Genomic DNA, 25,997 nt, shown 5'->3' on the forward strand with positions numbered 1-25,997 from the left:
CTGGAGTTTGCTGCAGCTTCCCTAAGGGACTCGGACACCTCCCTTCATAGTTCGCACGCTAGATATTGAACTTGTCTTGCTCTCGAGTCTTCAGCCCTGGAGTGGGCCATCCATGTCACTCGTGCTGGTCCTTGCATGGGCTCTTCCTGGGGTCGGATCACACGTGTAGAACTGAAGGCAGCAGACTTTTAGACCAGGGCTAATGGCTTCTTCCCTGAGCAGAACCCCCCTGCCTCCAGCTCTGAAGCCGTGCCCCAAGGCCCACAGGAAGACACGTGTTGATCGGAGCTTCCCTCCCTGACATTCCAGGGGCAGAGCAACCCTGCTCTGGCCCATGTTCACCGTGGGCTGATCCAGCAGCTGGCGGCTGAACTCTCTGAAAACTATTTCAGACACTCTAGACCCAGTGCCACCACAGTACGACTTAAATTGTACCTTTTATAACCTCTGCCGGTTGGTCTGAGAAGAGGGGTTTTATTCGAATCCCTCCATAGCCTGAGATGTCAGATGTCAGCCATCTGAAGCGTACCTGGGTCACCAGGAAATAAGGCAGAGAAGCCCCAGAGCTGGTGGTCAGTGTGAATTTGATAGCATATGAATGTCCTGAGGTTCGGCCTGCTGTCCGTGTCTGGGAGGCGGCTAGCCCTTTACTTAGCGCTTATTAACTCTCCATCTGTGCCCTGTTCTGACACCCTGGCTGTGTTTTAGTCTGTGGAGTGTCAGAGCAGAGAACTGGAGGGCTCGGGCAGGAGATGGAGCGGGCCTGGGAAGCCGACAGCCTGAGAGCAGGAGGGTCAAGACTGGGTCAGGAGTCCCTGGTCTCGGGGCCTGGAGCCTCCATCCTCACGGAGGGAGAGGCTGGAGCCGGGGAGGGTGCCTGGCGGAGAGCCCAGGGCGGGGTGGCCTGGGAGCCAGCTCCTGACTTCACACACGAGTGTTGTTTTAGTGCCCTGGCAGCTGGGCAGGATGCTGATCAGATGTCATCGAGAAACTATTTAATTATGTTGAGGATTCTCCATTCAGAAGAAGTCAGGGAAGTGTCCAATATGCTTTGAAAAATAATTTCATCCCAAAGAGTCAGAAATACCATCCTGTAGCCCGTGTGGGCAGATAAGTGTTTTCTGAAAAATTCTCCTTGGTTTTCCTCAGTGATGCCTCCTGAGCGCAGCGTGGGTGTGTTTCTGCCCTGGAATGAGGCTGGGCATGCCTGGGACTCCAGAGCTGGGGAGCTGCCGTTGTTCTGGTCATCTCCATCACGTCCAGCTTTCCCTGAGCTGAGTTTAAGAGTCTCTTAAACATGTTTTCTTATTTATTTTGATTGCAAGGGCAATATGCATTCAGCATAGAGCCAGAAAAGGGAGACAAATTCCATGAAGAAAGAAGAACACTCATCATTTCACTTCTGAGAAGGAAGTGCTGTCAACATGGAGGCATTAATCCTGTGTGGTTTGCTGCCACATCCTCTGTGTGCCTTCATGGAACATACTCTTCCGTGCACGCAGGCACCTGAGATCTGACTGTGCTAAAATAGCATTGACCCTACTTCCAGTTGGTGATGAAAATGTTTATCTCTAGATGCGTGAAGATCTTATTTATTTATTTCTGTGGTCCTATGGATTGAAGCCAGGGGCACCTTACCTCTAAATTACACTCCCAACCCTCTTTATTTCATTTTGAGACAAGATCTTGCTAAGATGCTGAGGTTGACCTTGAACTTTCGATCCTCCTGTCTCAGCCTCCTGAGTGGCTGGGATTACACATATGTGACACTGTGCCTTGATTTGGCTAGCAGTCCCTTGCTGTTGGACATTTTGGTTGTGACAGTTCTTTTGCATTAGTGATTGTGGCTGGGATCTGCCTCCCCCTCCATTATCTCCTTAAAATAAACTCTTTGAAGTCCATGGCTGTGTCAGAGGAAAGAAAGGCTTCTCTGGTGTTCACAGTGTGTTGCCAAAACTCCCAGACTGATTTTCCACTCTGACTTCATGATGCTGGGAAGTCCATCTTGCCCGTAGTTTAGTATTGTCCAAACTTTGATGCCCAGAAGATATCCCAAATTCCTGCCGTATCCCCCCGCTGGGTTCCACCCTCCTCCCTCTCCTTGCACAGACTTCTCTGACTGGGTGGGCACTGGGCTCCAGAGTCTTGTCCCTGGGGAATCGGCATGATGCTGGGAACACGGAGCTCCGGCAGTGATGTGTGGGCACACGAGTGCGCAGGTCCAGGCGTATTTAGAGTGTAGCTGGGGAAGTTACCCTGGGCCCCCCCATCCTCGTTCATCTCCATGCCAAAGGCAGCGCTTGGTGGCTGAACATTCGACAGACGCTTCTGGCTGATCCTGGCTTAGGACCAAGTCCCAGTTGCCCCACCTGGCCTCGCGATCTGCCCCGTCCGTCTACTCTGCCTTTGTAATCTTCCCTTCTCTAGCTACACTCCCATTCCACGACCTTCAGCTGATCCTCCACCATGCCAAACTCCTTCCAGATCATGACTCTTTCATATAGCGCGTGGCTCCCTATGCTGGCGGACACTCACCTTTTTCTTACTCTTCCACATTTGGGATGCAGCCAATTGCTGTGACAAAGAACAAGGCTCTTAATGGTCAGGCTGGGGTTTGTACCTTGGTTCTGCCATACAGCAGCTATGCCACCTTGGACAAGTTACTCAGCTTCTCTGAACCTTAGTAAGGGGGATAATAATAGTAACCACCTCATGGGGTTGTTTGAGGACCAAATATGGTGATATATGTATAAGCACTCAGAAGAAATCCTGGCACACAGTAAGCATCAGCAAACACTTGCTGTCCAGGGCCGGCCAGCTGGCCTCCGCTTACTCACCCCTCACAAAGAAGATTTCCCTGACCCCGAGTCTGGGCCAGGAACTCCTATTTATGCTCTCACGGCCATCTGTACCTTCCTTTTTAGCAGTGACAGCAATTGTGACTACATACGTGAGCATTTGAAGATGCCTGCCTATTGCCTGAGACTGTAAGCTGCACAAGGGACCTATCTCTAGCTCACGGCACAGGACTCGGGTTCAATAAGCACCTGCTCAGGGAATGATAGTGACAGTCTCATTACTGTGCCTGTGAGTGGAGCAGCCATTCCTCCCGGAGGGACAGCAAGCTGCTCGTGGCAGCCCTGGCTGCAGCCATGGCCAGAGGGCTCCCTGCAGGATCCCCCGTGTGTCAGGCCTGTGTCTTGGGGTCCTCTAGTGTGCGTTTCTCAGTGAGGGACCCGTGCAGTTTTTAAATTTCTAACTTGTCACATCAGAACTTTTGAGAATACAATGAAATAAATTACTAGAAAAATGGAACATGACTCCAGCCCAGGGTTTCCCAACATTGACACTTGATTTTCGGGGCTAGGTCATCCTTTGACACAGAGGTCTGTCCCCTGTATTGTAGGATGCCTAGCAGCCTTGGCCTGTATCCACTAGTTGCCTGTAGCACCTCGACCCCAAGCTGCGACGACCAAAAATGTCTCCAGACATTGCTACTGTCCCCTGGAGGCAAACGTCATCTCCGACTGAGAGCCACTAATGAAGACTTGCAAAACATAAGCCCTGAAGTTCTGTGATTAGATTCAGCAGACGTCAACTTCCTCTCTCAGATTGCTATAAAGGTTTTTAAGCCCTTCCCCTGGGTTTCTGAACACAACTTATCACAGGCCAATGACTGACTCTTCCTGGACCTGGGCCATGTGCAGCCATCCTGTGAGCAGCTCAGACCCCACTTCATAGAAGGAGAAACGGGCTGCTCGGGGCTGGCTAGAAGGTGCTGTTAACACACGTGAAACTTCTAGGGCATTTCTGAGGTCTTTCTCTCTCTCCCCAGCACCCCTGCCACAGATGATGTCATCCAGCCAGCTGCAGGCCTGAGAAACCTGCCCCTAGTGGCCTCTTCCCGCCATGATGACGCCATCGGCCAGGTCTCCACGGGTCTGACAGCCCAGAGGTACAGTGGGGGCTGAGATGGGGCTGGTGCTGGGACCCCAGGACACTCCCTGAGGCTGCCTCCCTCCCTCCCCTCTTATCTGCAGTTCTGCTCCCTGCCCCCACGCAGGGTCTGCATACCTGTCCCCCACAGGTGCATGTCAGGGCTTGGCCTCTTCTCATGGCCTTGGGGACGATCTGAGGGGACTCTGGGGAGACCCCCCTGCCACCACACTCACACAGCCCATTTTAGAGGTTTGTTGTCTTGTAACATTTAGGGGTGTCTATTGAAACAGGGGTCTCTGTGGAAACAGAGGCTCCGGAGGCTGAGGCAGAAGGACTGCAGTTCAAGGCCAGCCTTGGCAATTTAGCAAGGCCTTGAGCAACTTAGCAAGACCCAGTTTCAAAATAAAAACATTTGAAAAGCTGGAGATGTGACTCAGTGGTAAGGGCCTCTGGGTTCAGTTTCCAGTACCTAAAAAGAAAGTAAACTGTGCTTCTAAAACGGGGCTCAGAGTGTGGGAGTGTTGTGACTTGAACCAGATTAGAGGGGAGGACCCGGAGGGCCCCCTTGCTTACCCGCCTGGGGCAGGTGAGCTACCCCTTCCCGAGCCGCCTCTCTCGGGACAGACGGGTGCAGACAGGCAGGTGGCCAACAGCATGGAGTGGCCTCTTCATACACTGGGGTATCTGCCTGTGGAAGAGATACAAGGGGGTGAAGCAGCAGGAAGGTGCCGGCCAGAAGCAGATTCCAAAGCAGCATTATGTGGACGTGGAATTCTGAATGTTCCCCATCCAGGTGGAGGTCAGCCATAGTTCTTAACTGTGAGTCTAACTTTTTAAAGGAGAGGTCATGGCCGGGAACTGTGCTCACAGCGGTCAGATGCACAGGAAGGCTGGAAGTCGGGGACCCGCTACCTCTTTCCTGCTTCCTCCTTCCTCCACGGTGCTCCCAGTTAACCCCCAGTGTTTAGGAAGCCTGGGGCCCCTGGGCTGAGTCCGAGGCGGAGGCTTGAGGAACCCTGAAAGGGCCCCTCTGAAGCTTCATCTTACAGTCGGGGCGCACAGGGGCCCGAGGACCCCAGAGCAGAGGCTGGAGGAGGGTCTGGCTGGATGGCTCTTGGGAGAACCAAGTCCAGTGAGGGGATGAGGGTGGTGACAGGCGCTTCTGAAGTCCCTCTTGTTCCCTGGGACTGTGTTTTAACAGCTGTCCCAGGCCCCTTTGCCCGGACACCTCCTGTCTATGTGCCACCCTGAGGTCTCTGAGTCCTCGCAGCAGCGTAGGAGGTGGAGGTGCCGTTCCCGCTGCGTGTCACCCGCGTGCAGACTTGGCTCACATGGTTCCTAAGTGGCAGAGCTGGGTTGAAGCTGGGGTCGGGGTAGAGCCCCTCCCTGGCAGATGACCATGTCCCTCTATAGCCCTGTGGGGTGACCGCAGAGTGCAGGAGGGGGCAGGTGACAGAGCATAGATGCTCTCGGTGCTGCTGGGAACTCAGCAGCTCCCCCACCTCTCCCCCAGAGGGGAGGCTGGGGAGAACCCTGGGCGGGGTGAAGTGTGATTAAAATAGGAGGTGACCGCCACAAACCTGGGGAGGACAAGACAGAGGAGCGGGCATTTATCCAGGCAGATCGTCCGGCTGTTCTCAGGGGGTCGGTGGGAAAGAGCCAGTCCTGGTAGGAGCAGGGCTTGCCCGTCTCACTTGGGTCCCTCAGGGCTCCACGAAATCCATCCTCCTCATTCAGATTCCACATTTGTGAACTGGCTTGCTGAGATTTGCTTCTAACCCCAGAGTCAGAACCCGTGGCTCTTCCTCAGTCTCGCGCAGACACCTGCCGAGTGGTGAAAATCGGGGTCCCATGGCACACGCGTTCTCAGCCGAGGTCGGATGAGGCCCCGCTGGCTGTCTTCATCACATTTGGGCTTTCCGTGAGCAAGAGTCCTTTTCACAGATCGCTGGCAGTTCCTGTGCTGCTGTTGTTGGTGTCCTACGTTCAGGAAGGCCATGTGTGACGTGCCCGTGGGAGAAGACGCATGATAGGCAAGCTCCGCTCTGGCCTAGTCGGGGTGCAGTTGGCGTGAGCTCCAGGTTACCGACCCTAGGACACTTGAGAGGGAAATGCACACACAAGCTCCTGTTGATAGGTTGGCTGACGAAAGTGTTGTGTCAGAGGCTCTCGGGGCCCAACCTTGTCCTTGAGGACGAAGAGCCCCAAGAGCCGAGGTTTAGTGTTGGCAGATTCAGGTTCACAGACTTTATCAAGTACAGCAAGAAGCAACAGACTCCTGTGGATCTGTCAGAGTGGAGGAGGGGACCTTCTGGGGGTGCAGTGGTGACAGTTTTCACCTCAAAAGTGTCCCTGCCTCCCCCACCCAAGGACCCGTCCTCCCTCTCCTGCTGAGAGTAGGACTTGGGAGAGGATGGGATGGGGAGGAGATGGGAGGGAAACTGGACTGTCACAGTCCTTTGTCTTCACAGAACAGGGTCGGTACTTCAAATTAGAAAGTTTAATTAAAAACTTTTGGTTTTTTTGGTGCCAGGGATTGAACTCAGGAGCACTTAACCACTGAGCCACATCCCCAGCCCTGTTTTGTATTTTATTTAGAGACAGGGTCTCACGGAGTTGCTTAGGGCCTTGCTAAGTTGCTGAGGCTGGCTTTGAACTTGAGATCCTCCTGCCTCAGCCTCCTGGAGCTGCTGGGATTACAGGCGTGCACCACCACATCTGGCTAATTAAAAACCTTTCAATGTGTTCTTAAAAAGTTATGTAAAAGATGGGGCAGAAGCTTTTGCTTTAAGCCAACTAAGAGAAAAACAGAGCAGACCTCTGTCCTGCTCATTCTACATTCCTAGAGCTTTTCTCTCTAAATAGTAAAAAAGGGAGAAGTCACCTCTGCCTGGGGTGTTTCTCTTATTAAAGCCTCTGGAGAACTCCCACCTGCTCGCACCTAGGAAGGGCCCCTGCAGGGCCTAGGCTAGTTGTGCTTCCATTTTGCTTTGGCATCCCTGGGGCCCAGGTATTCTAGAACGTTCTACTAATGACTAGCTTTCCCATGGGCATTTGTACTCTCATCTATTATGAAAACCAGAATGAATTTCGGAATGAAACCTTCCAGCTGTACCACTGTTGATCAGACAGATTGAAATGGGAGTTCTGGTCACATCCAGAAATCTCCCATGCTTTTCCCCATTGTCAGAGACCAGGTGACCTTGAGGATTCCCATCGACACAGCTGGAAAACTGTTTGCCTATCCACCACTCATGTCCATGGGTCCAACTTTAGTGTGCATCAGAATGACCTGGTGACAACCAGATTTCAACCCCACCCTGAGCTGAGCCTCTGCTTCAGAGCCTGAGGAGCTGCCCAGGACTCTGCATTGCTGACAATCCCTAGGGACGCCTGGGCTGCTGGTCTCGCGCCCCCAGCAGAGCTCCACTGCGTGGAAGCCATCTCACCCTGTTCACAGCTGGCAGGACTCCAGGCGGCTGCATCAGCAGTTGGTGGCAGATGCTTCTGCTCTCTGATTTCAAATACAGCAGCCACAGCCAGGGAACCTGGAGCTCCTGCTCAGCATTCTCCACTTACTCGAGCATTTCCAAACACAGAAGCAGAACTTCACACTTTTTGAAGGTGCAAGACGTAAAGCTTCTGTTTTTCCTTTTGTTCCTAAATCATTTTGCTGTTTGCACAGGATTTTTTTTGTCTTTGAGCTCTAGCCTTGTGCATGCTAGGCAAGTGCTCTACCACTGAGCCGCCTCCCCAGCAAGCTGTTGCCTAAGGGGGCTCCACTACCATGAAGCTTTGTGGAATCTTTATTTAAGCAGACACTAGATTGAAAACGGAAGCATAAAATGAAGAATTTCTTTCTTTCTTTCTTTCTTTTTTTTTTTTTTTTAATTTAGAAGAGGTATTACCCAATTCTGTTAACAGAATTTCTTTGTAGCTTTTTTTTTGCAGGGGTAATCAGGGATTGAACGGAGGGGCTCTCAGCTGCTGAGCCACATCCCTAGTCCTTTTTTAATATTTTATTCAGGGACAGGGTCTTGCTGAGTTGCTTAGGGCCTCGGTGAGTTGCTAAAGCTGACTTTGAACTCTTGATCCTCCTGCCTCAGCCTCCCAAGCCTCTGGGATTGCAAGCATGCACCACCAAATGGCTCCTTTGTGCCATTTCAAAGCTACTTTGATGTTCATGAGTCAGATCTACATAAGCAGCGCACAGTGTGCCTAGTAAATGGGGTGCTCTGTAGATTCATTCAGAACCTATGCATTTCCAGTGTTTGGCTACTATCAGGCGGAACCGTGTGAATTGCCACTTTGGCAGTTGTCAGATTTTGACAGTTTCACATCATTCAGATGAACGCAGGGTTTTGTTCTTCTCCTGGTTCTTGGCCTGCGTTATCTGTGCAGGTGGGTTTTGGCTCTATGAAAACATGGCCTGGTATCTCTGAGCTCAGCTTCCTTTCGTTCTCTTTATCTCATGCCTCTACCGTCTGTAACCTGGGCCTGTTACCCTGGGGTACTCAGAGCACGTGAGGAGATTTTGCACCTGGGCTGAGCACCTCAGGAGCTGCTAGCAATGAGGGGATAGTGGGAATTTGTGACCCAGATGTTCCAACCTAGACCAAAGCCTCTGCTATAGTTTTGGGATGGTCTTTATGACTCTTCCCCTAGTTAATCTTTTCCTTCCTGCTAAGTCCCACTTGGGCCAAACTTAAAAAAAAAAAAATAATAATTTTTCTCCTCTGAACACAGACTCAGTCTGGGAAGGGAAAGAGAATAAAGAAAGTACCAGGGAAGAACTGACCAGCCAGTTCAGGGTTAACTGTGCAGGAGCCATGCTCCCCCAGCCCCCCCACCCTCTGAGCTGGAGATTAGCAGTTCAGTCTATTTGGGGCTGTTCCCATGCTCTGGGGGCTGTTGGTGCTCACATGCTGGTGCATCTAGCTGGTGACTGGAAATATCTGGATGTGCTTGCCTCTGAGCTTCCAGCCAATTTACAGGCCTCTCTCAGCACCCTCTGAGTGGGGCTCTGGAGCATTCTGGTAGCGTGGTTCAGAGGTGCTTGCCCTGTCTCCAGTTGCTGGGACTTGCGTAATCAAATCTCGGGCCTCAGAACGACTGTCCAGTGCTCTCCAAACCAGCCATTCCAGAGCCCATCCCTCCTTCCAGCCTGCTCTCCCTTTCAGTCTGGCTGACTTGGGCGCTGATGCCTGCCCGTTACGTGATCTGCACATGTGGGGATTGAAGAACAAGAAGAGGGCTGGGAGGCAAGGCTGTTGTGCTCAATGCCTTCCAGATGGTGCTGTGAGCTGGAGATAAGATGCTGCGCCAGGCTGGCCTGGCCTGGCAGGACGTGATACGTTCAGCTTGCACCTGGGGGGCTGTTATCACCCTCCTGTGACAGCCTGGGCCGCTCTGGTGTTTGTTCTTGGACAGGGGCTTAATTTGGCAACTCCAGCTGATCTGTGAAATCAAATTTGCTATCAGTTCAGTGGGCATTGTGCCAAGGACTTAAACACCCTGAACAGGGACTCAAGGCACAAGCGTTGCTGACAGCGTCTCAGTGTAGCTGGACTCGGTGCAAGCCCTAGAAGATAGTCTCTGTTTTCTGTGAGTGGGGACTGTGGCTGAATGGCCACTGGGACCAGTCGTTGTTCGGGAGGACCATGGCAAGGCATGACTCAGGGACAGCACAGTGGCTCTGCAGCAATGCATGCGGAGAAGGATTCCGAAGTCTGGTCCAGCTGGGCTTAACCGGAAAGAAGACCCTGATGGACAGATCACGCCTGTCTGCTGAAAGGATGGTGCTTTGGGTGGTCTCTGTTTGTCAGCTGTGTCATGAAAAAGGGGGGAAAGTTGGAATGAAGTTCACATCCCCTTCACTTCCCAAACATGCAAACATTCTATATGAATTTGAATTCAGCTTTGACGTGTTCCAGGAGAATTGAAAAGTGTTGGTGAGACCCTCAAATGGGACAGGGGATCAGGACACTCACAACTAGACAGGCCTTTGTGTACCTTAGCCTCGGGCCCATTTTGGGAGGACAGATGGACCACTTGTAGAGGTGACATGGGATGCAGAGGGTGCGGACCCCACCTCTTGTGCTTTGTGCTGGATGTGGCAAGGGTCCTGGAAGTTCTACAGAGGACATTGTGTTTAAGACGTGAAGGCCTCACCTTCCTGAGAACAGTGTCTTCAAGACAGTCACTGTGGGTCGTGGGGACGAAGGCAGAGACGGGAACTGACCGGAATCGATGACAAGAACCTTACCACCTTCCTGTCTCTGCGGGGTAGCTGAGCCCTCTGGCAGCTCAAGGAGTGAGAGGGACCCATTTCCCCTCTTCTTTGGTCCAGGTCCAGGCTGGCTTCCTGAATGTGTAGCCTGGGGCTGCCCAGTGTGCTGCTCTCAGAAGGGCCCTGCTCCTGGTTCAACCCTCTGCCGTTTCTCTCTGGAAATCTTGGTGCCTTTAGAAGATGAGCCTGGCATTTTCCCTTGGCTTTCACCTGCAACCATTTTGGCTGGAAAACTTGTTGCTGGCCCAGCCTCTGCACTTGATTCTGACATTCCCAGAGGACAGTCAGTTGCCCCAAGGTTGGGGAGCCGGGAGGGAGGGAGGGCCTCAGGTTTGGAGCACTGTATGGGGGCCAGGCTCCCTCCTTGGGGCTGGAGCCCTGTGGGCAGAACTGGGCTTGTTCCTGCTCCTAGTCTAGCAGAAGAAAGGACACCTTCATGGGACACGTCGGGATGCCCAGAGGCTGGGGGCCACCTGGCCTGGTGGATGCTGTTCCCCCATCAGGGGGGAGAGTCCGTGTTTGGCAGGCGCCTGAGGAGGGAGGCAGACGCCTTCTAGGCGGAGGGTCTGTGGAGCCAAGGCCCTGCTCAGAGTGTCCAGGGGCCTCACTGCTTGGCTGGGTCGGAGCAGGTGGTGGCTCTGGGCCTGGGGGTGGTTCAGAGCCACCTGGGGAGCCCACTGCTGGCTTGAAAAGTTGGGGAAGGTTTTATGCAAGGAGAGGACCTGCTTGAGTTGGGTCGTTCTGTGCTGTGGGGACATAGATCTGAGGGGACAGAACCGGAGGTGGGCATAACCGGATGTCCCAGGAGTTCTGCTCCCAGAGGGTGAGGACCTGGGGCAGCAGACGTGGCCGGCCAGAGAGGCAGATCCCGGAAAAAGGAGGTGAGTCAGCAGGAAGAGGCGATGAAGGGCCTGGGGCAAGAGAAAGCGGAGGAGGCTGACCATCCTGATTTCCAGGCGCTGCGTGGCCGGCTGGTGGGGTCACTGTCAAAATGGGAAGATTGGAGGAGGAGGATTGGAGGCGGCCTGGGTGTCTGTGCTAGGCTGGGTGGTGATCGCTCATTTCCCTAATGGGGCCCGACCTCCTGGCTGGCGGGGATGGCTGGAAGGGAAGGTGGAGGGAGGCACCATTCTTAATCAAGCTGTTGAGTCACTTGTTTGGTGCCTTTGGCTGATGGGACCAGGCCAGGGCAGGAAGGGTGTGGCCTGGTGGTTCAGAGCCAACCAAGGGAAGGGAGGAGTGAGCTTGGGGTGGCCTGGGGAACAGAACTGGCTTTGAGGACAGCAGGAGCTCCAGGACACGGAGCTGGGAGCTGGGAGCTGGGAGCTGGGTGCCGAGTGAGCCTCCATGGTGCTGCCCCAGGGCCTTCTCAGGTTGGCTGCAGTGGACTGTAGTTTGGGGGCATCCCTGGGGGGTCCCAGGCTGTGGACTGCCTGGGGCCACCCAGCTGGAGCATTTCCAAAATAGATTTTTCCTTACAGTTTGATAACCAGGAGCCGTGATGCACACCTGTAATCCCAGGGACTCTGGAGGCTGAAGCAGGAGGCTTGCAAATCCAAGGCCAGCCTGGGCAACTTATGAGACCCTGTCTCAAAAATTAAAGGGGCTGGAGGTATAGCTCAGTGATAGAGCACCCCGGGTTCAGTCCCAATAAACACACACACACACACACACACACACACACACACACACACGGAGTACGTTTAATAACAGAACTGCAAGCAGTATACCTTTCCTCGGTGTGTATTAAATTACCTCTTAGTGGGATGTGTGTGTGCGGAGGAAGCAGCTGAACATCCTCGAGAGCCTGTGTTTTAGACGTGCGCTTTGTGTTTGTAAGTGGCCTCTTCACCCACTAGGAATGTGGGTTGAGGGAATATCATAAAGGGGCTTCCTGAGTGTGAAGGTGTCTCTCTTAGGAGTTTAAACAGCTCAAGGAGTCCATATTATTCATTTTGTGTCTTTTTTTTCTTTACAAAAGTATTTTAATCCCTGTCCACATGGTAGACAAATAAGAATTGGATGACCCAGGTGTCGCTCCACCTATAAACCCACGTTATGACTTCTCCTGGGTCTTTCCAACACTCTTTGTCACTTCTCTCCACTGTGGCCTGGCACTCTGGCCTCCAGGGATCGCTGTTGTCTGACTCTTGTTTTTCTGTCCATTTCCGTGGGGCCCCGAGGAGCCAACAGGGTGGACTCGAGCTCAGTCTGCACTCCTGACCCTTGGGCACAGCCGGTGGGATACTCCCGGGCGGTCTGTGCTGGTGCTCCCTGTGGGTGGCCCAGCTGGGTGGGGAGGATGAGAGACAGGGCCCCTGTGTACTGGAGCTCACAGGTTGGTCTCCCCAGGGTAGGACAGCCATAAGGACCTGTCCCTGAGGGGGAGTGTGGGCTCATGACCGGGGCAGACTCTAGAAAGTGGGCATGTTGGACGTGACATGGCTGGGCCCATCACTTCAGGCACATCCAGGGGGTGAGGGGAGGGGACAGGGCAGGGGAGGGGAGTGAGGGGCTGATCCTACCTGCTGAGCCTGGCAGGGTCTGGGCGAGACTGAGAAGTCTCCTCCAGGGTGTGTGGGGTAGGTGCCTGTGGACATTGTCCTCCAGGCCTAGGTGCCAGCCTCGGTGGAGCCCGAGAAGCTGGGAATGAGCAGGACTTGGTGACACAGAAACCCACGCTCCTGTGGGTATTTGCCCCTGGGGGAAGAAATGATCCCGCCCCACAAGGGCTGTGAAACCTCAAACCCCAGCTGCCACCTCAGGCTGGGTTTCAAGACCTCAGAACTGAGTCACGGAATTTCAGCCCGGCCCCCGCTGAGAGGCTCTGTAGGCCAGCTCTCTCAGGACAGAGCCCTGGAGGTCTGCAGAGACTGGGGAGGTGTCCCTGAAGTCTGTTCCCAGGCTGCAGATGGCAGTACTACTCCTGCCTTTGCCAAAGGGGAAGATCAGCACCTGTTTTGAGCTCCAGGACTGTGCCTCTTGGTTTTTGGGATTGTCTTCCCAGACCTTCCCAAGGAGGCCCCTGCATGCTGGAGTTCCCTTGGACGTCCAGGAGAGGGCGCTGACCCAACACACAAGGCCCTGGCTGTGGACATCTCCGCTGAGGAGCCAGGGAGGGAGCCCTGAGTCTTTGGCTACCCATCAACCTTTTCAGCTGTACTTTTCTCAGCCTCAGATTTTGGGGGGGCAAATCCTGGAGAGTTTGCACAGTTATGTTGTTGTTCTCAGTTCAGAGTTTTATTGCCTGTACACAATGATGATAAATTATCACACAAAAAATCCTCTCCTCCAAAGAAAAGTCAAACAAGAAAACTCATACAGAGGGTCCAAACACCTGAGCTGTTAGTGAGGCCCCGGTTTTCCTGGAGCCTGAGGAAGGGGGGAACTTGAGGCCCTGGCCTGGCACTAGAGGTCACAGCCTCTACCATGTGTGGAGGCCCTGGTGGGGAGACCAGGGAAGCAGTGCAGTGCACTGGGTCTTTAAATAGTCCATGCAGTGTGTGGGGTGGCTTGGGTGGGGTGAGTGGGGCCTGATGAATGTGCCCTTAATGAGCCAAGTTCCATTTGGAATAATTCTTCCATTGTGTCCCCAGCACCTCCCCAGCTGCTGCCCATGCAGGTCTTGCTCCCCCGGCCTCAGACCACGCAGTTTTGCCTTCTGCCTCAGCTGGCCATGGAGTAGAAGTTTCCTCCTGCCAGGATCTGGCCAAGGACGCAAGCAGGTACCGTGCAAAACCTCTTCGTAGCAGCCATCCTGGAGGCCAGGGTCCGGCCATATCGGCAAGAGCTGTGGTTGGGCCCTGTGAGCCTGTGTCTTTGGTCTTCTGTGCCGCAGCTGATCTCAGGCCAGCTCTTTATGTGACCGTGGGAGGCGCCATGTGAGTCAGGGTACTGCAGAGAGGCAGGACCACTAGTGTGTGCGTGACGTTCCTTCTGTAAAATTCCAGTTACACCGTGTTCTGGAAAGGGCCAAGCTCTGAGGAATGGAAACCCTATCAGGGTGGCCAGGGTGGGGCTGGGAAGAGGGATCTCAGGGTGATGGAAAGATCCTCTCTTGGTTGTGGGGGTGGTTACATCACTGTCAAAATTTTGGCAACTATGACTACAAATAGTGACTTTTATTATTTTACTATAAGTTATACCTCAATTAAAAGAAAAAAGAAAAAACTTATCCATGGGCTAGCATAGATTTTGGGTGAAATCTAAAGGCATTCTGCCCTCCAGAACTTTCCCTGATGCAGATAGTCTGTCAGGCAGAGTGTGTCCCTGGAGCCAGTGGATGTGAGTGGTACCTGCTTGCTCCAGGTCCTCGTTTGCTGAGGTCACCTGCTGAGGCTCCCTGCCTCTCACACAGGGTGACACGGTGGTTGCACCTTGGGTGTTGGTTTGCCAAGTCTGCTCTGCTCAGGCCGCCTCTGGGTCCTGTTCATTTACACACATGAGTGCGTAGCCGCAGGAGCTCGGGCTACTCTGGGCCAGACACTGCTTGGGACAGGCCACAGAGATCAGAAGGCACATGTCTCCCTGCCCTTGTGGGGCACCCGACCCACTGGAGAGGACAGGAATGGCCTGAGCAGCCAGAGTGGGACGCACAGTATGTCTCGCTGGAGGACTGACCTGGCTCTGCACTTATTCCAGGTGGCTGGGGAGGGCTTCAGGGGACACAACGGCCGAGTGGGCTTAACTACACAATGGCTGAGGACGCTGGGGAGAGCACAGATATGGCCAGCGTTGAGTGAGACACAGAGACAGGCCAGGGGACCCTCACTAAGGATGCTGGGTGGGGCTGGAGCCTAGAGTGTGTGGGGGGAAGTGGAGGGTGGTCTGGAAGCCAGGCCCCGAGGGCCAGTGCAGAGGGTCAGGTGGGGATTGAGATTTATTTTTTGTTCTCTTTGGTAGAATTTTTTGTTAATAAAATTTTTTTGAAAGTACAATTTAAATTTATGGAAGAGTCGAGAAGATAGTATGGAAAGCTCCCATTTATCCATGTCTACAGCTTCCTCTGATAACACTGTAATAATAGTATGGTAATTTGATATAATTTATGAACCAATATTAATGCCTTATTTTTAACTAAATTCCTTAGTTTATTAAGTTTTTATTTTAGTCTTCCTGCATCCCCCTCCCACCACGTTCTTTTTCTGTTCCAAGATGGCACATCCCGCTCTCAGATTCCCCTTGGTTCTAGTGACCTTGGTAGTTTTGGGGTGTTCTGGTCAGGCATTTGGTAGGATGCCCCTTGATGGGAACTTGCTTGATGTTTTTCTCATGATCACACTGGGGATATGGATTTTGGGAGAGAAAGACTACAGAGATAAAATGCCGTTTTCTTCAGTCCCATCGAGAGACCCTGCCATCACAGGATTGTGTCCTTGGCTGTGCTGTGGTGTTGCAGGGTCTCCACGGGCTTCTCTTCCATCTGCAGTCTTTGGAGGGAGTCAGGGTGCAGCCCCTACTTTGGCCTGGGGCTTCAGCTACCCTCCGCATCTGTTACATTTACATGAATTATTTAGAATTCTTCTGCACAGATTGGTCTCTTCTCTCCCATTTATTAATTTATTCAATAATTTATTTATCAGTGCAGACTCCGGGGTATTTATTTAATACTTTGGGCTGTAATCCAATACTGTCATCTTTTATTGTGCAGATTGCTGAGCTTTGGCTGTTGGCTCCGTTGGCTTTCTTTTGAGTGTCTAGAAGCCCCGGGCAGGACAGTGATGTGATCAGATTTGCATTTTTAAAACCTTCACAAGCTGCCTGCCAAGGCAGAGAGGTTGCAGCACTGAGAGGCCCCCAAGCCTTGAGGCTCCATGCCCTGGCCTGGCTGGGCAGGACGCGGGACAGCTGTGTTTCCATCACCTCTAGTAAAGCAAGCCTTCCAAGTCCACTTGGCGCTGTTTTTAGGTCATGGGGACTGTGGCCTGGATCCAGGGGTCCAAGTAAATCATGTCCCTTCCTCTCTGACCCATTCCTGGAGGTTTTCAGTGCCGTTTTCAACAGTGAGCAGATGAGTATTTCCTTGCACGGAGACGGAAGTTGTTCTTCACCCACCTGGACCAGCGTCAGAGGTCCTCCATTGCGTGATGTGGAGATCCGTCCCTGGGTTCCCGTTTCCCTGCGGCTTCTCTTGCTGGACAGGCTGCCTCCTGTTTTCACCACGTGCAGGCAGCTGCAGCGCCCCCACATCTGTGGCTTTGTCTTCCCTCTTTGGCTTGGAGGGGAGCAGCATGGCAGTGAGAACGCCCAGGGCACGTCTTATTACTGATGGACAGATGCTCTGTTCTTGCTGGGCCACTTCCTGCCGCCTGCTGCTTCTCATGGCTGCCTTGGAAATAGTGACGCAGTCCCAGAGCAAAGAGCTTTTCTCCAGGAGCTCTCAGTCCCCTTCCTCGCACACCACCAGTGTCATTAGGCCCCATGCCTTGGGGAGAACAGATGCGACTTGGGGAGAGAGGAAGGGAAGGGCTGGAGAGGGCTTTGCTTTCTGCAGCCCAAACCTGCCTGAAGCAATGAGCCTGTCCTGGGAGGAGAGCATCGATTGCTGAGACTGAGCTTCCAACAGGCCTTCTGTCTCCTCCAGTGCCGACCCAGCGCTGTTTGGCAGGTGAGAGAGGCTGAGGCCAGAGAGTCTGATGATCTTAAGAACTTCCAGGAACACAAGTCAGAAGGTTTTGCTCACACCAAGACAGCCACAGCTGACCTCGGGGGCTTGTGGTAAAGAGCCTGTTGTGCTGGCACGTGATCCAAGAAAACACCATCCTAGTTCAGAGCTGACCTCCCACTCTCCCTGCTGGGGGACAGGGAGGGTCCCTTAGGAATTAGGAACCTGGCCTGAGGCAGCCGAGCTCCCTGCAGGGGAAGGCCAGCTCCCTGTTATGGATGCAGGAGGCCCAGGGAATGGACCCCTTGAGAAATGCTGCCCTGAACTGCAGCCTGTGGGGTTGTGGCTTGGCTGGCCAGCCTTCCTGTAAGTGTCCCTGCCTGCCTTGAGCAGCCTGGCCCAAATTGCTCCCATCTCTCCGTCAGTATTCCTCCAAGATTTGAGAGCTTTTCCCAGGTAGGAGGGGGAGAACAGACAGGAACTTCTTGAAAAACAACGCACATCTTCACATTCAGCAGTTCCTCAGCTGGCTCCCCCCTCGGCAGTTCATTTTATAGGTGGAATCTTCTATTAATAGGTTTGCTTTTCATTACTGTAATAAAATACCTGAGGCAGACCAACTTTATAAAGAGGCTTGTTTAGCTTACAGTTTGGAGGCTGAGAGTCCGAACAGCATGGTACAGGTTCTGGCAAGGTCCCCCTGACAGCATCACTTCATGGCAGCTAGCCACAGTGCATTATCTGGCAAGAGTCAGGGAGGTGCATGTCCAAGTCTGGGTTTGTCTTCTGTCCCTGTTCTTGTAAAGCCACCAGGATTTAATCATGGGGCTCTGCTCTAGAGATGTTATCTAAATCTAATCACTGGCTAAAGACCCCAAAGACCCCACTTCTAAATATCATAGTTGTATTAAGTTTCCACTGTCTTCATGTGATTGATGTATGGCTTTGGGAATTAAACTCCTGATGAGTTTGGGAGGGGGGCAAACCCTAGTCAAATCATTGTGGGTCTGGGTGATTCTCCCTGTCTTGCCAGGGAAAAGGGGTTGGGTTGCTGGGGCTGAGGGTCACTGTGGATTAAATCTTGTATCTGCCTCACTCTCTGGGAGTCAAATAGAAGGTGCCTCCTTCATCTGGGTGGGAACAGGCATAGGAGAGAGCAGGGCTCAGGATCCCAGGCCTGCAACTCTTCCACCTCCCAGGAGGAGACTAAAATTGGGGCTGATAGCACTTCTTGGAGTCCGAGGCCCTGGAACAGCCTGGAAGGGAAGCTGACTCTGAGTGGCTGAGTAAGAAGCAGATGATGTGCTGGGGTTGGAGCAGTCAGGGAGGGTAGGGCCCCTTTGCACCCTGAAGGGAGGAGCTGAGGCCAAAAGCCCACTCTGTGTCCAGCACAGCTGCCCAGTGTTAGCCCTGGCCCCATGCACCTTGAGGAATGCTTTTCTTCCAAGTCAAGTACATGCCAGCTGCCAGGGGCAGGCCCTGTCCTAGATGGCCCAACGGGAGTGGAGAAACAGGCCCTCTCCTCAGAGGAGGAGCGGAACAGAGGTGCCCCCAGGAGGTGGGAGGGTGGGCTTTCAGGCCAGAGTGTGCTTGGCCTAGGCTCCTCCTGCCTAAGTGCTGCTGCCTTTTGCTGCTGCAGGAGGGGAAGCCCCCGGGTGCAGGAAGGGTGAGGGGCGACCTGCAGTGCTCCCTGGTGCTCTCTCATGCTTTGTTTGCATTTTTGGTTCATCTGTCCACCCACTTGGTAGATTCATCCTGGTTGATCCTGTGCCACACCCTGTGTGTGGTGGCGCAGGGGAAGGAGCATAGAGATGGAGAAACAGGGTGCTGGACCCATTTTGGTGTATTTATTTATTTACCCCAGGGGTTGAACCCAGGGGCGCTTAACCACTGAGCCACATCCCCCCAGCCCCTTTTCTTTATGTTTTATTTTGAGACAGGATGTTGGTAAATTGCCGAGGCCTCAATAAATTGCTGAAGCTGGCCTTGATCTTTTGATCTCCTGCCTCGGCCTTCGAAGCTTACTTGATCACTCTGAGCCTTAGTATATCCATCTTTAAAACGAGGCTAGTAGTAGCTGTTTCCTAGGGGTCATTGTGAAGAGTAAAGGTCTAAGAAGCAAGTAGCCCCTAGCTTGCCCAGGAGGAGACATTTGATCACAGACTGGGGGAAAGAGCTGTTTTGAGCATGACTGTGACAGGGTACACTCTCCAACAGAGCTGAAGACAAAAGACCCAGGATAAGAGAGCACCTGTCTCTGCCTGCAGATGCTGGGAAGGCTTCCTGGAGGCGGCAGCCTCTCTACTGGGTTTTGTAGCATGAATAGCCTTTGCTGAGGGAGAAGGGCAGAGGTTCTTTAGGGAGGGAGCTGCATAGGCCAGGTCTTGGGTTACGGAGTGCCCAGCAGATGCAGGCAGCAGGTCAGGGAGAAGCTGGGGGACTGGAGGCGGGCACCAAATTCCTGGGCAGAACAACACCAGAGTGGCAGGTGGTCTTCAAATTTGGAGAGGCTTGGAGCCAGGCTGGGGGATTTGCTGGGTCCCAAGAAATGAAAGGAAACTCATCTGCACTTTTCAAGCAGCATGGGATTTAGCCTTGGGGAATGTTTCTGGCGGCAAGGAGGACAGTAGATTTGAGGGGAGGCTGGAGGTCAGAGGGCCACGTGGAGCACCTGCTCTGTGCAGGCCTGCAGCCGGTGCTGGTGAGGCAGGGGTGACGCTGCAGACATGGGCCACGCTGTCTGTCATAGAGACTCTGCAGGACAATGACCCCCAGGTCGGGCTGTGATTCTGGGCAGAGGCTGCTGGAACAGGTCACCAGAGCCTCAGGCTTGGCGCTAGCATTCACCTCCCTTGCTGCCCAGGGCTGAGGCTCGCTGCCCAGGGAGGATTCCCTATGTGCTCCCCCAGCATGGGGACCCTGTGCATTCTTCAGGGCTGATAGGTAAAGGACGCCATCTCTTTGGGGATGTCATGCCACCTCGTGTCCCCCCGCAAGTGCCTTCCCAGTCTTTGTCCAGATCCATCCAGCATCGTTGCCTGGGGGCTGTGCAGAACCACAGGCCTTCTTGCCCTTCTCAGAAAGCCAGTGAGTAAAAGCAGAGTGATTTTTTTTAAAGGCACGGAAGACCCCAGCTTTGATCTTGAGGCATTAAAACAAACAGAGACACAAGCAAACAAAACAAGTGAAAAGGGAAATCTTCCGGATCAGAGGACCCACAGCCTGCCCAGGGCGCTTTGCTCAAACTCGGGGAGTTCTGCGCTGTGGCCTGTCCACGTGGGCTGCTCGCACGTGGACGCGATTGGCTGCCCCCCCCCCCTTTCTAGGTGGGACGCGTGACTTTTCTGTTGTCTCCTGTGCTGCTCTTCTGCTCTGGGCTGTTCTAGTCTGTTCTGCAATGGCATCACTCAGTCCCTGGCAGCATTCTGAGTGCACTGACTGCCTCATCTCCAGGAGAGCCTTGTCCCTGGGTTGGCAGGTGGTACCTGCGGGACTTCTGCCAGCAGAGGCTGAGGCGTCTGTCTGGGTGGACGCGGTTGGTTGTGCGGGCCCGGCCACCCTCCGCCCTCCTCTCTGATCAGAACACTGGTTGTTGCGGTGCTGTTTGGTGAGACTTGGGATAGGAACTGTGGCCCTTTGGGAGAAAAGGGTGGGGAAAGGAAGGGCCAGGGATGGCCTCGTGGGCTCTGACTGGGAGTGGGCACCTGGCCCTGGAGCATCATGGTGCAGTGGTCGGCCTTCATGGGGCGCCGTCTGTGTGCCAGGCACTGAGAGAGAAGCTTCAGTGTGTGCTTCACTCTTTTAATGTCCATAACAGCTGACAGGCAGATCTTTTATTGTATCCATTTTATAGGTGGGGAAACTGAGGCCCATGAGGTCAGATCCTTGGCTGAGCTCACAAGCTCTGAGGGCACAGCTGTGGTAAAAACTTCTGGTTGGGTCACTCAGTGCCTCCTCCAGGAAGCCTACCAGCCTTGAACTCTCCTGCCTGACTGAGGAGCTCTGGGCTTGGTGCCCCAGAGATGCCATGAAAATCAGCAAAGCAGGGGCGTGGTGTCCTCCCCAGTTTGGTGTGATTTCTTGCTTTTTCACAAAGCAGCTGTGGCTAACATATAGTAAGCACTTGCCGTCTGTCTAGCCCTGCTGTGCTAAAAGTTGTTCATGTGCTATCTCATTTAAACTTGACAACCTCTGTTGTGGAAGAGGTACTATCATTATTAGCTCTTTTGCAAAGATGAGAACAACCTGCCTTCCTCCCCCAACACCACAAAACCAAACCAAGCCCTGGGGGACGTGGCGGTCAGAGCCTGAGTGTGGGTCTGGGCGTGGTGAGTGATGGCAGGGGTCTCCTTAGAGCTCTGGAGGCTGGGTCAGGCCCCATCCTAGGATTTACTTCATTGAGTTTCCTTCAGCTCTAGTCTCAGCTGCAAAGGGTTTGCTCTCTGCCTTTCCAGTGTGTCTGAGTACAGGTCTGTCTGCCCATCTGTCCATCCACACAGGCAGTTTGTTCCTGGAGGCTTCCCATGTGCCCACTGCTGGCCACACTTCCTTCTGGAGCTGAGCTTACTGCTTGCTTCCTGGATGAAGGGCTGCACCACACTGGGGTCTGTTCCCTGGTGGAAAGTTCACTTAAAGCAGGAATCCCTCTTGTCTTCCTGGATTAATGGCTTAAAGAGACACAAACGTTACATAAATATACTGTGCTTTTTTGGGTCAAACTTCTGTATGGAGCCAGCTTCTGCAAGCTGATGGGCCACCTGCTCTTGCCTGTGTTGGGGTGTCCCTCACAACATTTCCATTAGATTTGCAAGGTGACGCAGGACTTGTGTTGCTCTGAAGTCAGAAAGATCGTCTTCATGTGTACAAGTCAGTTTGCAAAGATCCAAGTATTTAGGGGAAAATCCCTTGTCCTCAGACAGTTAGATGCTCCTTGCAGCAGTCATGAGTGGGCAGGGTGCAGAGGGAATCAGGGCCTCTAGGAAGGTTATGGAAAGAGGGAGGTATTTTTAGGGCTTGATTGCAGACACATGCAGGTGTGCACCCCCCCCCCCCCACTCATTCACTCCTCTGCCCGCGGATGGGACAGTCTGCTGTAATAGATGCTCATGGCGGCTCTTTCCAGCCTGGCGCTCTGGATTTGTGTGAAGCCTTGGGTCAGCAGTTTGGGCCTCGGGGCCTGGTTTTCATGGCCCTGCCCACAAGTAGGGCAGCTGGTGTCAGGCTGTGTCGGTAGCTCACCAGGCCTAGGAAGAAATTTGCCCCAGAGCAGCTGACAGGGATGGCCTAAATGAACAGGCTGCCACCCTCGGCAGGGGCAGCCCCAAGTACATGCCGTCCTGCTGGCCGCTTGCCACAGGGGAGCCAAGATGTTCAGAGCTTCTGGTTGTGCTGTGTTGGTGTTCTTGTGGGAAGCACTTCCGACTCTGGCACCTCACTGGGCCGCTGAGAACTCCTGCTCCTCCAGTCCAGCCAGAGGAATGAGTTTGCCGTCCATTTTGGCAGCTGGGAGACCCCATCTCTGTTTATACCCCAAGAGTTCTCCTTCATTCCTAGTACAAAGTAGCCTCTAAAACCAGTCAACTTAAGCTTCCAGAGGAACTTGGTCGACTAACACATCAACATTCATTGCAATCCCAGCGCAATATTAAAGCTCTTTTAACAAGAACCAAAACCTTGTCTTGTATTGTTTATGGGATTATCTATTGTTCTTCCTGGCAAGAGTGCCCCGAGAAGAGACATGGCTCCCCCTGGTTACGTTTTTGATCCTAGACGGAAGCCCTTACCTGGCGCAGGTGAGTCCACTGGTTCTGCCTTCAGAGGTTTAGGGTGGAGCTTGACTTCACTTCTAAGCAGAAGCCTGACTTGGAGGTTGGGCTGTTCTGGGCCAGTGCCTGCTCTGGGCCACCCTATTTGTTTCTGCATATGACCTTAGACCTGGTTTATGAAGTTAGGGACCGAAAGGTGGAGGGAGGGCTGGCAAAACCTGAAGAAAACTGTTACCTGAGAAAGACAGCCTCAAATGAGCCTGCTTAATGGGTCAACATTTTATGGTTAATTGTGGAGAAAATGAGACTTGACCTTGACAAAGGAGATGAGCGTGATCTGACTTTATGTTGAAGAGACGTCGTCCTGACCCCAGTTAGTGCTAGGGCTGTGCTGGGGGGAGCGGGGGTCCGGTCATGCTTTCCTGCAGGAGTCTCGGGGTGGCCCTCTCCTCATGTCACCCTGGACTTGGCTGCTCACACAGAGGCTCTGAGCAGCTCCGAGGGCTTCGTCCACCCTTGGGTGTTCACTCTTCTCTTTGAGGCCACCTGCAGTCCACCCCTGGGCGGGGCTTCTCTTCCTCAGTTGTGGCCTGGTCCACCTCAGCTGGTGGCCATTTCTCCAGGCTCCAGATGGGTTTTGAGCCATCTGTCATGGTGACCTCATGACATGCTGCGTCTTCTCTCAGGCTGTGGCTTGGCCCTGTGGCTGGTGGCATAGTACATTTGTCCTGCCAGCTGGAGACTGACTGGGAAGGCTCAGGAAGCTGTGGGTTGACAAACGTTGTTGTCCAAAGGCTGCCCTTTGCTTCCCCACCTGTGACCTTGTTACCATGGAGACATGCAGGGCCGGGTCCCTCAGTGCAGGACATGCGTCTCCAGTAACTTCCTAGTTTTCTGCTGTTGATTGTGGGGGGAGCTGAGGAGCTTCTGATGTGCACCCCGAGGTATCCATATGAAATCGAGTACTGGCTTGGGGAAGGATGCTGTTGAAGGCATCATCCATGCATGCACACATCCCTGACAGAGGACCTATAAAACAGCATATTAACAATGTCAGTGACGAGAAAAGCTGCTACTGGTGGAATGTTCTTTTTTTTTTTTGTTAACCTGCTGGACTTTATGGATGGCATAGTTGATCATGATTATTGCCCTTTTTTCCTGGCTGTTGGGAAACTCAGAACCAGACTTGCAGACTACTCCAAGGGCTAACTCAGGTAAGCCCTGCTGGACTGGCCTCCCCCATCTTTTCTACCCCCATTTCTTTTTTCTCTGCTGGATGGCAAGGTTATATCCTTTTTGACATGAGGCAGGGTTATTTTCTTTTATATGTATATATATATATAAATTTTATTTTTTAGTTCTTGGAGGACAAACATTTTGTTTGTATGTGGTGCTGAGGATCGAACACGGGCCGCACGCATGCCAGGCGAGCGTGCTACCGCTTGAGCCACATCCCCAGCCCCGGGGCAGGGTTATTTTCTACAAAGTTATCTCAGAGTGCCACCTACCATTTCTATCTCAAAAGAGCTGAAGGAATTGGGTAACAAAAGGAGGGTTCTGAGACTCCTCTTATGTGTTAGTGTTGAGTGTTAGTGTTGCTGCTTTTTTTTTATGCCATGTGACTTCTCCACTCCTTTTTGCATTAGCCCTGGGATTCTCAGGGCCAGCCACCCTTCCTTCCTCCCTCCCTCCCTCCCTCCCTCCCTCCCTCCCTCCCTCCCTTCCTATAGTTATCGAGATTGTGTCCTGAACACTATCTTAATTTTAGAGGGAAAGTGAGTCTCATCTGTGCGGATTTCTTTCCTGGCACATTTTGGGTCTAACAGTGAAATCCTCAGAGCTCGGCTTCTATCATAACTGAATTAGAGGTTGTTTCCCCTGAGGAGCAGCCTGTGGAGCTGTCCTTGCCTGTGAAGGACTCTGAAAGGTCTCTAGTGGGAGTCTGGAGCAGGTAGTAAGGGAAACAGATGGTAAATCAGCCCTTTTAAGGAGGGAACCAGAGAACCTTCTGGATAAGTTTCACCTGAGCTTGTGTTTAGCTCTAGAAAACCGCCAAGACTCCCTGGGGTGGCGTGAGGTGTCATGCTGCTGTGTGAGAGATGAAGAGAATACCAGTGGCCCTGGAAATGGAGGAACCCGCGGGTCCTCCACCCTTTCTCAGGGTAGGACTGAAGATTTGGCCCCGGCCTTCTGCAGGGTGTAGCCACAGAGCTCTGGTCGTGGGAGGGCAGCCTGCTTGGCTGGCGAGGGAGGGCACTGGATACAGACACATGGGTTACTGAGACTGACAAGGCAAGGAAGCCCCCCAGCATAAATATAGGGAGCTGGGAGAAGAGCAGTCTGCTGGAGGGGCATGGAGCTGGCCAGGAGCTGGGCCACCATTCTGGGGAGGAGCTCAGAGGGATAAGGAGCTGGGTTGAGGAGCCGCGCAGTGGGGAGCTGTGAGGACCTTGGCCTTGCTGGAACACAGGAGGAGGCAAGTGACCAGGGCCAGGAGGTAGAACTTGGTGGTGGACAGCTTTTGGAACTTTTGGAGCAAGCCTGAGTGACGTGAGAGCAAGTATCCTGAAGGTCAGAAGAGCAGGTATCCCTTTTTGCAGGGGAAGTCTGCAAAACCTGGGCGGGAAAGCCCAGCAGTGCGCTCTGGATGGCAGCTGGGTGCTCTCTCCCTGATGGCTGCGCTGCCGTGCTGATCTCCTGCTCACCGTCCATGTGGGCTATCCTCCAGCCACACAGCTTCCAGCTCTTGAATTTAGCGTGCGTAATGCAGTGCATGGCTGTTTGGAAAGTGCTGGGCACAGTGGCGAGACATGGGCTGGACCTGTGGGGCTACAGGTTCAGGGAAGAGTTGGAAGTGGGCAACCTTCTCATCCCCAGGACCAGCTGCACTGTGCTGCCCACCTTGCTGTGCTGGGTGGTGAAGGCCAAGGGCCTGGAGGAACTGCACTGTGCTCAGTCCCGCTCTCCAGCTGTATTTACATCCTGGCATCCTCCAGATGGGTCTGCGATCTGACCTACTTTCCTTTAACAGGCACTTGGGCTAATTAGCAGCTCGGGAGCCCCTGATAGTGTTAGGAGAGTCTGGCTGTCATGGCAACGGGAGTCTTACCTGAGGCTAGAGGCCAAGGTGGACCCTGCAAGTTTGTGTTTCAAACCACAAGTGTTTCTTTCCCGTGTCTCAGTCCCTTGCAGTCCTTCCAGGCTCATCTTGTGGGTACAGGAGATTGCCGGGCTTGCTGCTATGTCTGGTGTGTGCCAGTAAGTAGCAGAGCAGATTCAGTGACAGGCCAGGCACAGAGAAGGTGTTATAACAGACCTTGAACAACTAATTGCTGCAGAAATGAGGGAGGCGTCCCTTAGTTTATCAAGGTTTCTAGCTGTCTCAGGACACAACAGGACA

General features: G+C 53.3%; 1 protein-coding gene across 28 annotated transcripts in view; it reads left to right on the forward strand.

The window, feature by feature from the left end:
- Positions 1 to 25,997, forward strand: part of TACC2 (transforming acidic coiled-coil containing protein 2) — a 197,624-nt gene that overhangs the window by 100,276 nt on the left and 71,351 nt on the right. For 23 of the 28 annotated variants that reach the window (XM_081268758.1, XM_081268760.1, XM_081268759.1 and 20 more), the window contains 2 exons: positions 3,836 to 3,955; positions 13,825 to 13,953. The exons of 1 other annotated variant lie outside the window; for it this stretch is intronic. In XM_081268758.1, the coding sequence (XP_081124884.1) occupies positions 3,836 to 3,955; positions 13,825 to 13,953 (249 nt within the window). The remainder of the gene's footprint in view (positions 1 to 3,835; positions 3,956 to 13,824; positions 13,954 to 25,997) is intronic. 4 more of the 28 variants (XM_081268749.1, XM_081268750.1, XM_081268756.1 and 1 more) reach the window with 2 other exon arrangements.

Source organism: Spermophilus citellus (genome assembly GCF_964194105.1).
Source record: "Spermophilus citellus genome assembly, chromosome: 15".
Lineage (NCBI taxonomy): Eukaryota > Metazoa > Chordata > Mammalia > Rodentia > Sciuridae > Spermophilus > Spermophilus citellus.